The 13,893-nt window shown below is 42.8% G+C and overlaps 1 protein-coding gene across 1 annotated transcript in view; it reads right to left on the bottom strand.

Annotated features, from left to right (window-relative positions):
• SLF1 (SMC5/6 complex localization factor 1) overlaps positions 1-13,893 on the bottom strand; it is a 178,205-nt gene that overhangs the window by 90,351 nt on the left and 73,961 nt on the right. Inside the window, exons 8-10 of the mRNA XM_077289233.1 lie at positions 6,652-6,804; positions 2,981-3,147; positions 1,791-1,934 (exon numbers count right to left, since the gene is read on the bottom strand). Of these exons, the coding sequence (XP_077145348.1) occupies positions 1,791-1,934; positions 2,981-3,147; positions 6,652-6,804 (464 nt within the window). The remainder of the gene's footprint in view (positions 1-1,790; positions 1,935-2,980; positions 3,148-6,651; positions 6,805-13,893) is intronic.

Raw genomic sequence — 13,893 nt, 5'->3', positions numbered from 1 at the left:
TATAAAAACGCTTAAAAAACGCATACATATGCATCCCATCATTTATAATGCATTCCACAATTTTTGTGCATATGTTGCGTTTTTTTCCGTGGAAAAAAATGCAACGTGGTAAAAAACGCAGCATGTTCATTAATTTTGCGGATTTTTCGCGTTTTTAGCGCTATTTAATTGCATTGGGAAAGTTCCAGGAAAAAAAAGGCAAAAAAAAAAAAAGGCGGTAAAAACGTGAAAAAAACGCATGCGGATTTCCTGCAGAAAAAGTCCGATTTTGCTAAGGAAAATTCTGCAGAAAATCCTGACGTGTGCACATAGCCTATCTCTGACATTTTAAATTTTTTTCTCGATATGCCATTTAGTGATCGGGTTAATTACTTTTATATATTGATAGATTGGGCGATTCTGAACACAAATATGTGTATGTTTGAGGTTTTTTTATTGTTTTATTTTGAATGTGGTGAAAGGGGGGTGATTTGATCGTTATATTTTTTAAAACATTTTTTTTTTTTTTTTTACTTTTTGCATGTTTCAATAGTCTAGAAGCTGCAGTTGTCTGATCGCCTCTGCTACACACAGGCGATGATCAGATCACTTGTGTGTAGCAGAAATGCTCACTTGCTATGAGCGCCGACTACCGGGAGGCGCTCATGGCAATCCGGCTATAACAGCCATAGAGGTCTGCTGGAGACCTCTGATTGTCATGCCAACTCATCGGTTACCTGCGATCATGTGACGGGGTCACCGAGGGGCAGACTTCCGGCGCGCTTCCTGTAAGGGCGAGTTAAATGCCGCTGTCAGAGATTGACAGTGGAATTTAACAGGTAAACAGTCGTGGGTGGATCGCGATCCACCCGCGGCTGTTAAGAGGCACATGTCAACTGTTCAAAGCAGCTGACATGTGCAGGGAAAGATGTGGGTTCAGCGCCAGAACCCACATCAAAGGGAGGGATTCCGACATGGGAGTATTATTACGCCCAACATTGAAAAGGGGTTAAAGGGAACCTGTTAGGCGAGTCATACTGTCCAATTTATGGGCAGCATGAATTGTAGCCTGGGTGTACAATTGCAGCCACGAATATTATTCTGTGAAGCGCTCCAGCACTTCGGGAAAATATACTTTGAGGATCCAGGCGGAAATCATAGCTGGAAACAAGACTAGCCTAGCACTGCCTCCAAATGGCTTCTCCCAGTGCCGCTCCAAGTAATTGACGGTAAGAAATAGTCTCTCCCTATGTACATGCAAGGGAAAAACCTGTCAATAATGGGCAGCCGCGATGGTAATAGTCAGCAGGGGGCAGTGCAGGACAAGTTCGGTCTTTGGCTACAGTACCAGGATGGAGCGTTTCAGAAAACATATAGGCTTGGGCAGCATGAATCACTCACCTGATTGGCACCTCCCTGTAAAGGGAGTCAACACAGAGTTTTCCCTCTTAACATGTTACTCTCCGCAAGGAGAAACGATACTTCTTGGATCCCGGTCAGACGCCTCTCAATCGGCCAAACCAGATCTCCACTCAGCACTGACGAGGGGCAGTACCCCGAAACACAGTGTCTGCAAATTGAGATTTGGTTTGGCTCTTATCATAAGTCATGTGACAAGGCTCGTTAAAGGGTTGACATTGACTGTTAGGATTGCTACTTCCAATAGGTGGCACTAGAGTTCTAGTCCTTTCCTCTCTGAAGAGACAATTTGCATGGGTATCCCAAGAAGAAAACTAATAGCAGACACTTTGTTGAGTTCATAAACATGATAAAGTTATGACCTTATGGACAAATCAGGATTAAAAACTCACCTTTTACTAAGAGCTTTCGCTTCTTCTTGCATCACACTTGACAGAAATTTCAGTATTGTTGCCACAATTTTCCTCCTTTTATGACTGTCAATTTCCATATCAGATGTTTCATGGCATAAGCAGAATCTGTCCTCTAGAAAACACCTAGAAAAAGGAAAGGAAGGCAAACCGCAATGAAAACAACAACTGTTCTGCACTGTCTGGCTGTTCACGCTTGTTACACAGTACAGCATTTTATCATCTCTCCAAAAAGGAATCTATTGGAGATATTGTCCTTTATGACCCGGCGTAGTCGATACACAACTGCTATCAGTGAGCTGGGGAAGCACAGGATGACAACTAATGTACCTGGTTAATGTAACAAATAGGTATCCTTTCTGTATATATGGACATAATTGGTTTCCGTCTTTAATTACAAAAATAGTGCAGACCACATAGCTATTATTGCATACAAAATTTAGGAAATCTGATGAGCGCTATTTTAAGTCAATGAGGTTGCAAGCATTCATAAACATTCAGCGCCATGACTTCAGTTGGAGACGGAAGCCATGAAGAGCGAGCGTGCTCGCCACTTATTCGTCCATCGGGTACATATCGAGTATAGCGGGTGCTCGATCTCCTGCCCTGCATGCCCTGGGGATTGCCTGCCATACACGGTAATGTCGTACCCATGTTGTCTACAGCATTAAGTGTATGGCAGGCAATCCCTGCATGCTTAGTGGTTGTCTAACAGTCATGAGCATGCGGGGTGGGGACTCAAACATGGTGTTCGAGCACCAGCGATACTTGATGTGTACCCGAGCACCCCGATGCGCGATCAAGTGGCGAGCACACCCACTCATAGCTAAAGGTTACTATCTTATACAGAACCAACTTATAAGTAATAACTTTAAAATGTCCATCATATGGTTTATTTGTTAGGCCTGATCCAGACGCCCATTTTTCACAGCCATGCCATCCATCTTTCATCCAGTTTTTTTTACTTTTTAATGAGTAAAATAACCTAATAAAATAATAAATATGGACTCATGGACCAAAAATGAATTAAGATTGGGTCCAGCACACTGATGAAAAAGAGTCTGTTTTCTTATTGCATGCAGGTCCCCCCCCAAAAAAAAAAAAGTACGACAGAGGCCTTACACACTAAATGATTTTTTAATACATCTACGAAGTGTTCAAATGCTGCATACCTTATAAAAGTATCAATGAAGGACCACGTTCCCTTCTTGCAAACTGGGCACTGGAGAACAGTAAGGTAGTACTGCACCATCTTAGTGGATTCCCATGGAGGACAGTGATGCAAAAAATTGGACAATATATCTGAAAACTGACCAAAGATTTGGATATCTACATTTCCCTAAATGAAGACAGGATAGAAAAAAATTAAATAATATGAAATACTAGCTGCAACAACTATCTGGATGGCATATTTGCACCTTGCCACAAATCCTATTCCAGTCGCTGTTCAGTAAGATTTGTGGCGCCACCCCCTTGTCCATGCCCATCCACATTGTCAAAGTTGGGTGAAAATGGTGTGAGAACATCAAAGTAGTATCATTTTAGCAAGGTCTCCAGATGTTGTTTCTACAGCTCCTAGACAAACGGGGCATCTCCATGGTAACAGACAACAAACAAACTGTGTAGTCTGATCTTGCTGTCGTATTCCCTAATAACTGTCCTTTGCTTTTGGCTACTCCACCAGATGTATGTTAGCACAAAAGTAAGGGACAAATAGAAGGAAATATAAATCAGCATAATTAAACTACACAGACAGTATTTGTTGTCTGTTAACATGGAGACTAATGGCAGCTGTAGAAGGATACTAATTGCAAAGTCTGAACTGATACCTATTGCAAATTTGCCTCATTTTTCATTTCAGATGTCTTGAGAAAAAAAAATGTTGTAAAAGTTTCTTTACAGGGTACAAAATTCACTCTTTTTCTTTAGATGTGGAGGAGTTTAAAAGGGTTGCCCAAGCTAAAAATCATTTCACCTCACTGCCATGTCTTAAAAATAATAAAATCAGCATTCTTAGGTTGACAGACTGTAGTGGTGACTAGGGATTGGCGAACCCGAACGGTCCGTTACGAACACCTAGTGTCCATGCACCGCACTCAGTGTTACTGTTCAAATTTGGCAGCCTGAACAAAGCTTATTGAAAGGTTGCAGCGCAGCCAATCAACAAGCTTTACTGTGTGGGCACTTCCGGCAAGTATTGGCATGGCTGTGACAGGCTGGCGCACACTGCGTAAATAAAAAAAATTAAGATGATGTCTCGTCTATTTTTGATAACCAGAGCAGGCCCCAGCTGTGAGCTTTAACATGGCTGGTTATCAAAAATAGAGGGTCTCCAAGCAGGTTTTTTTTTTCAGTTAAATAATTAAAAAAAAAAAAAAAAAAGGCGTGGGGTCCCCCCCCATTTTTGATATCCAGCCAAGCTAAAGCAGACAGCTGGGGCTGGTATTCTCAGGCTGGGAAGTGGCCATGGATATTGGTCTTCCTCAGCCTAAAATAGCAGCATGCAGCCGCCCCAGAAAAAGAGCATCCATTAGATGTGCCAATTCTGGCACTTTGCCCGGTTCTTGCCAATTGCACTGGTGCGGTGGCAAGTGGGGTAATAGTTGTGGAGTTGAGATCAGCTATTTTATGGCAGCTGACATTAAGCCCACTGGTTAGTAATGGAGAGGCATCTATCTCCATTACTATAAGTGAAGTAATAATATTGCTGTTGATGTCATCTTTGTCATGTCAGCTGAAATCAGGCCCAAGGGTTATAAGACACCCCCATTAGTAACCCTGTAGTGAAAATTAAATAAAGACACACACACAGAAAAAGTTCTGTAATTAAAATAAACACACAGAAAAAACTTCTTTATTTGAAATAAACACTCCCCACACTCTTTTACCCATTTATTACTGTAAGAATAAAAAAATCACAGCATTTATTATCTGTCCGCTGATAATCCATATGTCCCACGATGTGCTCCAAATCTACCACACCTGGATACATTGCTGAGCGGTGGCATGATGCGACTGCTTAGCAGTGCATCCAGGAAATGCTGAGCTTGAGAACTTGGCTGCATGTGACGGGCGGTAATGTCATTAAGGTAACCGCAGTCACAGGCAGAGCTTCTCACGCTCTGCTCAGTGTGTTCTGGCTGGTGTGGAGAGCAGTCAGATCATCGTGGGACATAGTCCTTAACGGATTATCGGCGGAAAGGTGAGTTTATTTTTTATTTTTACCTTAATAAATGGGTAAAAGAGTGTGAGGAAGTTATTTCAATTAAAGGATTTTACTCTGTCTTTATTACATTTGACTATGGTGTTAATAATGGGGATGTGTTATAGATGCCTCTCCATTACTAACCCATGGGCTTGATGTCACGGACATTGCAAAGCTGAAATCAACCCCACAACTATTGCCTCACTTGCCACCACACCAAGGCAAGATGGAAGAGTCAGGCAAAGTGACAGACTTGGCGCAACTAATAGATGAGCCTTTTCTGAGGCGGCTGCAGGCTGCTATATTTAGGCTGAGGTGGGCCATATCCATGGCCCTTCCCAGTCTGAGAATACCAGCCCCCAGCTGTCAACTTTAGCTTGGCTGGGTGACAAAAATGGGTAGGGACCCTATGTCATTTTTTAAAAATTATTTATTTAAATCATTTAAAAAAAAAAAGACGTGGGGACTCCTCTATTTTTGATAACCAGCCAAGATAACCTTGTAGCTGTTAGCTTTACTTGCACTGGTTATCAAAAATAGAGGAGACCCCATGACAATTTTTTATTTTCTTTCTTTATTGCATAGGCGTCAGCTGGTAAATACTCATTATCGTACACCTGCTAACAGCAAGACCAGGCGTATGATGATAAGAGTAGTACTCACATCAGGAGACGCCTGTGCCCGGCAGTAACTTTTACCGCCGGCCACAGTTGTCTCACATCTGTATGACAGCATGGGAACCACAGCGCTCTGGCCAGCAGTAACAAACTTACTGCCAATGAGAGCCAGTGTTTTTGGCACTGTCACACATCATGGGAAACGCTGGATGTTCGGCCCCCATTCATTTGAATGGTGTCTGGGTTCGAGTTCATGTGCTGTTCTGGTACTCAAACTGAACTTGTTTTTAATGTTTGGCTGAACACGACGGACCCGAAAATCCACAGCTCCACCCATCACTAGTGGTGACATCATGATATTAGCGGGCATGATTGCTCCAGCCAATCACTGGACTAGAGTTGCCAACTGCCCAAAAATCCCTGGATAGTGTATAACAACAGAATACTTTTCCCAACCGTAAACAAAAATTTGTGCGCCCATGATTTTGCGAAGTTAGTGCAGAATATAATGAGAGCATAATTTTCATCATGTTATAATTAACAGTAAATGATGTAAGTTTATGAGTATTAAAATTATAGGCTGTATAGAGCAGTAATTTAAAATCTTAATAATCTATTATGGTTTTCCCAATGTGTTTGTAAAAAAAAATTGGGCAATTTGTGAATTTTGATCAAGTTTTCCAGGATAAAGAAAAATCAGGTTGGCTGCCCTGCACTGGACACAGCGGCTTTGTCAATGTAGGCACCAAGTTAGTTATTGGCTTATTTTATTATTTTTAACACAGTCAAGCTGATCATGTGAAAAACAAACTATAGTTGCAGATGCCCTGCAGCACTGCAGTTCCACCCAAGCTTTCTAGCACTTACTGTTTCTCTGGATGGATTTTGCAGTAAATGAGGGTTTTTGAGCATTTACTAAGCGCTCACATGTAAGAAAAGGTATTCCAATGGGTTCCAGTTTACACTCTAAATTTAAATTTCCACCGATTTAATGACGCATCCAACATTTAAAGCATTTTACCTGTATGAAGTGCTTGAGGAGCAACTCAAAAAAATGCTGAGGTAAGACCAAAGGAGTAAGGCATTCAATCTCCCAAAATGCTTCTAGAAAAAATTGTCCTTCAATAAGCTCTTCGATTCTATTCAGACTCGTTCTGCCAACTTCACCTTTCAACTACAAATGTCAAAAAGTTTGGTAAGTAATAGCATTCAGACAAACTAAAACCAGGGATTACCAATACTACAATGATATGGGAGGCTATTTCAGTTCAATAAATTTGTTGGGGGAGCACAATTCAGAACACAGGTTCCTCTCTTCTATGAAGCACCGCCACTTGTAAGTTCAGCCTTCTTTAAGGACTGCGCAAGCTCTATCCTGAAATGGCTGCAGATACAGAGGCGTGGGATCCACCATGTCCATCAGTCTCCTTCAACTAATAAGACACTGCACATGGTAAAGGTGTTTTCCAACTGGAGAAGATTGACAGGTCTGGCCTTGTGCTCCTCCATCAGCAACTTACTGCGATTTTCGAAACTTAGAGAATTATCTTATTTCAGAGGCCAAAACGTGGTTCTAGATGTTCAGAACTTCTGCTGAGCTGTGGCTCTGAAACAACGGCTTCCTCCCCTTATCTGTGTCAATGATATGTATAAAAATGGCTGGCTGTCCTTAGTCTCCAGGCAAGGCAAAGAAGGGGGCTGCTTAATGTAATTAGCCAGACAACTAGTCGCTTCATACACTAATATAGAAGTCAATCCAACCTGTCAATATCAGCAGAATCAGCCAAAAGTCTAATATATATGGGGGCCTCCTGAACCTATCCTGATAGATGATGTCAAGAAAGAGAAGTATCGAGTCTGCTGAATTTAAGCGGCAGATTCCTTTATTCCCCTGGATATCAGCCACCACTAGGAATCTGGCTTTCTCATAAGGAGCCAAATTATCACTGTGTTGACAACTATCTAATGTGCTAACATATCTCGGAAAAACCTTCAAAAATCTAGGACCACACGATGATTACAGAAATATGACAAGCCATGCGTGCTAGAAGGGGTTCCACTTTCAAACGAAAAAAAATAACAAATGAGTTAATGCTCACCCTCCTTGGCTCTCTACCACTGCTCCAGTCTCTGGGGTTTGGCTGCAGTAGTTCACATCACTTCTGCAGCCAATCTCTAATCTCAGAGACTTGTGCATCGTGTGTCACTGCAGCGATGACGCACGATGGTAGCGTGAAGTCACTGCTGAACCCCCCGCCTACACCTCAAAATAAGTATTATAAGCAGTGTATTTTTAAACAAGGGAAATTATCTAAATGGACTTGTCAGCACAGAAGGACTGTTCATACCAAGTACTGGCTCTTGGTGCTTCATGGCATGGCCAAACAATTAACTACTCCTTCCCGCCTCCTTGTTTTCCCTTTGGATACGGCCAGAGAAACGCTTAGGTAGATGGATAACGAGCAGGTGGGATGGGGCACCTTAGGTGTTTGGCATCGCCATGATGTACCGAGAGTCTCAACTTAGCTTGAACAGTTCTGTTTTGACAGACTACCTTTAAAGTAGTTGGAACTATTTTAGTTTTTAACAATGGGCTTAAGAACTAACGGGCGGGTAGTAGTAGAGTCTGTTCTATCCAAAGCTTGCTCAGAGCCGTCACGGACAGCTCCTGCAGGCGATTCTGCAGCGTAAAGTCAACAAAGGAGCTCTTCCACTTCCTGGCTGCTCTGTTGATGTCATGCTGATTGATAGCTGGCTTCCTGCAGTTAAGCACAGGGGGTAAGCTGTCAATCAGCATGATATCAGCAGTCATAAAGAGTCAACAGAGCAGAGCAGAAGAGAAGCAGCTGCTTTGTCGACCTAATAAGAGTGGAAGCCACAAAACTCTGAGCCTGCAAAGGTCGGCGGCGGGCAGGGAGGTAGCTAGCAATTGTCTGTTTGCTTGTAGGCACATAGCAAAAAAAATAAAATAATAAAAAACTCCTGGATAACATCTTTAATTGCTTTCTGGTCCCCTGAATATCCACAATACCGTATATTGATAGTCTGTGTTGATTTATAAAATAATATATAAATAAGAGGCTGTAGAATTAAAGAAATCCTTATTTTCAAAAATGTGAAATGGCACCGAAAATGTTCTTTTTTTTTTTTTTTTACAGAAAATGCTACCGATCCCAAATTAGAACATTCAGAAACATCTTTCCAGAGTGAACTACAGTCCTTGTTAATTGTCCATATCAAAATATAATACAAATTTCAGTAAAGAGAAAAAGGTCTTCAGAGGGCAACCATATGATAGTAAAACGCCAGCACTTTAATACAAAGGTTAGTTAAAAGCAGAGCTCTTGGCTGAGCTTAGCTTATCTCGGCATACACTTCTTGCCGGGACTACGGCGCTCACACCACTCTTACCGTCAGTGTTATCTTCCTTTTTAATTCTATATAATGAAGTCAATGATCAATGCTGGGTTATATGCAGACTACATACCAGGGCAGCCTCAGACAGAAGGCAATCAAGGTTTTAAGGCAAATTATTACCTTCAGAAAATTCTTCAGGAAACCATAAATCACGTCCAGTAAGAGCCATCTAGTTATCAGTCAATTACTATTAAATGAGGCCCTGAATACACTTCAGTGCTTAAGGATTTTGGGCTGCAGAATTAACTATGAAACTTGTTAAACATTCTGCACCACATTCATAAGCAAATTTCCAAAACATGACAGCATGTCCGACTCAACAGTCAGTACTCTAATAGGGAAAGACAGCCCGCGTAATATATACCCTGGCAACACCAGATAGTGGATGTTACATACCAAAAACAGACAAATGTGCGCCCCTATGCTTTACACAATTTTTTATACTATGTTGTTATTATTTTCATTTTTCTTATCAAGGGGCATTTCTCGAAGTGAAAGAAAGAAAAAATACACAATATTTCAAATTACTGACACTGTGTCTTTTCTGAATGTTGTCTCTGATATCCAATAAAGATACATCTGTTATCCACCATACAATGACCATACATCTACAAAAATATTGTATGGAACCACAACTGTTATGATCCGGTGACTTTGGAGCCGCATGAACGTTCTCTGGAGTAGGTGGAAACTGTACTGACCGCAAAACCTGAACTAACACCGCAACTAGAAGTAGCCGTGGGGTGTGCCTAACAAACCCTAGACACCTCGACACAGCCGGAGGACTAAATACCCCTATAGATGGAAATAGGAATACTACCTTGCCTCAGAGCAGAACCCCAAAGGATAGGCAGCCCCCCACGAATATTGACTGTGAGTAGGAGAGGAAAGACACACACAGGCAGAAAACAGGATTCAGCAAAAGAGGCCACTCTAGCTAAATAGGGAAAGATAGGACAGAATACTAAGCGGTCAGTATTAAAACCCTTCCAAAAATATCCACAGCAGATAATACAAAAAGTTCCACAATCTAACTAAAGACATGGAATGTATATCTGCCACTCCAGAGAATCCAACAAGACTGAGAAAATACTGACACAATCTAAGCTGGACAAAAAAAAAACACTGAATAGCACAGAATTATTAAGCACACAGCATGTGTGCCACAGAAACCAAAACCAGACACTTATATTTGCTGATTTGGCAGAAGGAACCAAACCAGGACCAAAACCTCCCAACAACCATGAACTGGCAAGGACTAATGAATCCTGCACGCCTAAATACCCCAGTCAGAACTGCAATCAGCAGATACACCTGACCAGGACTGCAACTTAGGGACAACTGCATTACCACCTACAACCACTGGAGGGAACCCAAAAGCAGAATTCACAACAGTACCCACCTCTTGAGGAGGGGTCACCGAACCCTCACCAGAGCCCCCGGGCCGATCAGGACGAGCCAGATGAAAAGCATGAACCAAATCAGCAGCATGGACATCAGAGGCAAAAACCCAAGAATTATCCTCCTGGCCATAACCCTTCCATTTGACAAGATACTGAAGCCTCCGCCTCGAAAAACGAGAATCCAAAATCTTCTCAACCACATACTCCAACTCCCCATCAACCAACACAGGGGCCGGAGGATCAACAGAGGGAACAACGGGTACCAAATATTTCCGCAATAAAGATCTATGGAAGACATTATGGATAGCAAAAGAGGCCGGAAGCGCCAATTGAAAAGACACAGGATTAATAATCCCAGAAATCCTATAAGGACCAATAAACCGAGGCTTAAACTTAGAAGAAACCTTCATAGGAACATGATGGGAAGACAACCAGACCAGATCCCCAACCTGAAGCCGGGAACCAACACACCGACGACGGTTAGCAAAATGTTGAGCCTCCTCCTGAGACAACACCAAATTGTCCACCACATGAGCCCAAATCTGCTGCAACCTGTCAACCACCGAATCCACACCAGGACAGTCAGAAGGCTCAACCTGCCCAGAAGAAAAACGAGGATGAAAACAAAAATTAAAAAAAAAAGGCGAAACCAAAGTAGCCGAACTAGCCCGATTATTAAGGGCAAACTCGGCCAATGGCAAAAAGGCCACCCAATCATCCTGATCAGCAGACACAAAGCATCTCAAATAAGTCTCCAAGGTCTGATTAGTTTGCTCGGTTTGGCCATTTGTCTGAGGATGAAATGCAGAGGAAAAAGATAAATCAATGCCCAGCCTAGCACAAAAGGCCCACCAAAACCTAGAAACAAACTGGGAACCTCTGTCAGACACAATATTCTCCGGAATACGATGCAAACGAACCACATGCTGAAAAAACAACAAAACTAAATCTGAAGAGGAAGGCAATTTAGGCAAAGGCACCAAATGAACCATCTTAGAAAACCGGTCACAAACAACCCAGATAACCGACATCCTCTGGGAAACCGGAAGATCAGAAATAAAATCCATAGAAATATGCGTCCAGGGCCTCTCAGGGACCGGCAATGGCAAAAGCAACCCACTAGCACGGGAACAACAAGGCTTGGCCCGCGCACAAGTCCCACAGGACTGCACAAAAGAACGCACATCACGTGACAATGAAGGCCACCAAAAGGACCTACCAACCAAGTCTCTGGTACCAAAAATACCAGGATGACCAGCCAACACAGAACAGTGAACCTCAGAAATCACTCTACTAGTCCATCTGTCAGGAACAAACAGTTTCCCCACTGGACAACGATCAGGTCTGTCAGCCTGAAATTCCTGAAGAACCCGTCGTAAATCAGGGGAAATAGCAGAAAGAACCACCCCTTCTTTCAGAATGCCGACCGGTTCAAGGACCTCAGGAGAATCAGGCAAAAAACTCCTAGAAAGGGCATCAGCCTTAATATTCTTGGAACCCGGAAGATACGAGACCACAAAATCAAAACGGGAAAAAAACAAGGACCATCGAGCCTGTCTAGGATTCAGCCCCTTGGCAGACTCGAGGTAAACCAAATTCTTATGATCGGTCAAGACCACAATACGGTGCTTAGCTCCCTCAAGCCAATGTCGCCACTCCTCAAATGCCCACTTCATAGCCAACAACTCCCGATTGCCGACATCATAATTGCGTTCAGCAGGCGAAAATTTACGGGAAAAGAATGCACACGGTTTCGTCAAGGAACCAACATGATCCCTCTGGGACAAAGCGGCCCCTGCGCCAATCTCAGAAGCGTTAATCTCAACCTGAAACGGAAGGGAAACATCAGGTTGGCGCAACACCGGAGCAGAAGTAAATCGACGTTTAAGCTCCTGAAAGGCAGAAACAGCCGCAGAGGACCAATTCGCCACATCAGCGCCTTTTTTGGTCAAATCGGTCAAGGGTTTAACCACGCTGGAAAAGTTAACAATGAAACGGCAATAAAAATTTGCAAAACCCACAAATTTCTGAAGACTCTTTACGGACGTGGGTTGAATCCAATCATGAATGGCCTGAACCTTAACCGGATCCATCTCAATAGATGACGGAGAAAAAATAAAACCCAAAAAAGAAACCTTCTGCACCCCAAAGAGACACTTAGACCCCTTCACAAACAAAGCATTGTCACGAAGGATCTGAAATACCATCCTGACCTGTTCCACATGAGACTCCCAATCATCAGAAAAAATCAAAATATCGTCCAAATATACAATCAAGAATTTATCAATATAAGTCCGGAAGATATCATGCATGAAAGATTGAAAAACAGATGGAGCATTAGTGAGCCCGAACGGCATCACAAGGTATTCAAAATGGCCTTCGGGCGTATTGAACGCAGTTTTCCATTCATCACCCTGCATAATACGAACAAGATTATACGCCCCCCGAAGGTCAATCTTCGTAAACCAACTAGCCCCCTTAATCCTAGCAAACAAATCGGAAAGCAAAGGTGAAGGGTATTGAAACTTGACCGTGATCTTATTCAAGAAGCGATAATCAATACAGGGTCTCAAGGAGCAATCCTTCTTAGCAACAAAAAAAAATTCCGCTCCCATCGGTGAAGAAGATGGCCGAATATGCCCTTTCTCCAAAGACTCCTTAACATAACTCCGCATAGCGGTATGTTCCGGCACAGACAGGTTGAAGAGTCGGCCCTTAGGAAACTTACAGCCTGGAATCAAATCAATAGCACAATCACAGTCCCTGTGTGGTGGAAGAGAACTGGACTTGGGCTCATCGAATACATCCTGAAAATCAGACAAAAACTCTGGAATTTCGTAAGAGGAAGAAGAGGAGATGGACATTAAAGGAACATCATTATGAACCCCCTGACAACCCCAACTAGTCACAGACATAGACTTCCAATCCAACACAGGATTATGTACCTGCAACCACGGGAAACCCAGCACGATAACATCATGCAAATTATGCAACACCAGAAATCGACAATCTTCCTGATGGGCTGGCGCCATGCGCATGGTCACCTGTGTCCAAAACTGGGGCTTATTTTTAGCCAAAGGTGTAGCATCAATGCCCCTTAAAGGAATAAGGTTTTGCAAGGGCTGCAAGGGGAAACCACAACGCCTGGCAAACTCAAGGTCCATTAAATTCAAAGCGGCGCCTGAATCCACAAACGCCAAGACAGAAAATGATGACAATGAGCAGATCAGGGACACCGATAACAGAAATTTAGGTTGTACAGTACTGATGGTAAATGAACTAGTGATCCTCTTTGTCCGTTTAGGGCAGACTGAAATGACATGAGAAGCGTCGCCACAATAATAACACAACCTATTCTGACGTCTGAGTCCTTGTCGTTCTGTCCTAGACAGAATCCTATCACACTGCATTGGCTCAGGACTCTGCTCTGAGGACAACGCCAC

Source organism: Ranitomeya variabilis, chromosome 1, assembly GCF_051348905.1.
Source record: "Ranitomeya variabilis isolate aRanVar5 chromosome 1, aRanVar5.hap1, whole genome shotgun sequence".
NCBI lineage: Eukaryota > Metazoa > Chordata > Amphibia > Anura > Dendrobatidae > Ranitomeya > Ranitomeya variabilis.
This window is presented reverse-complemented; position numbering and strand designations above follow the sequence as displayed.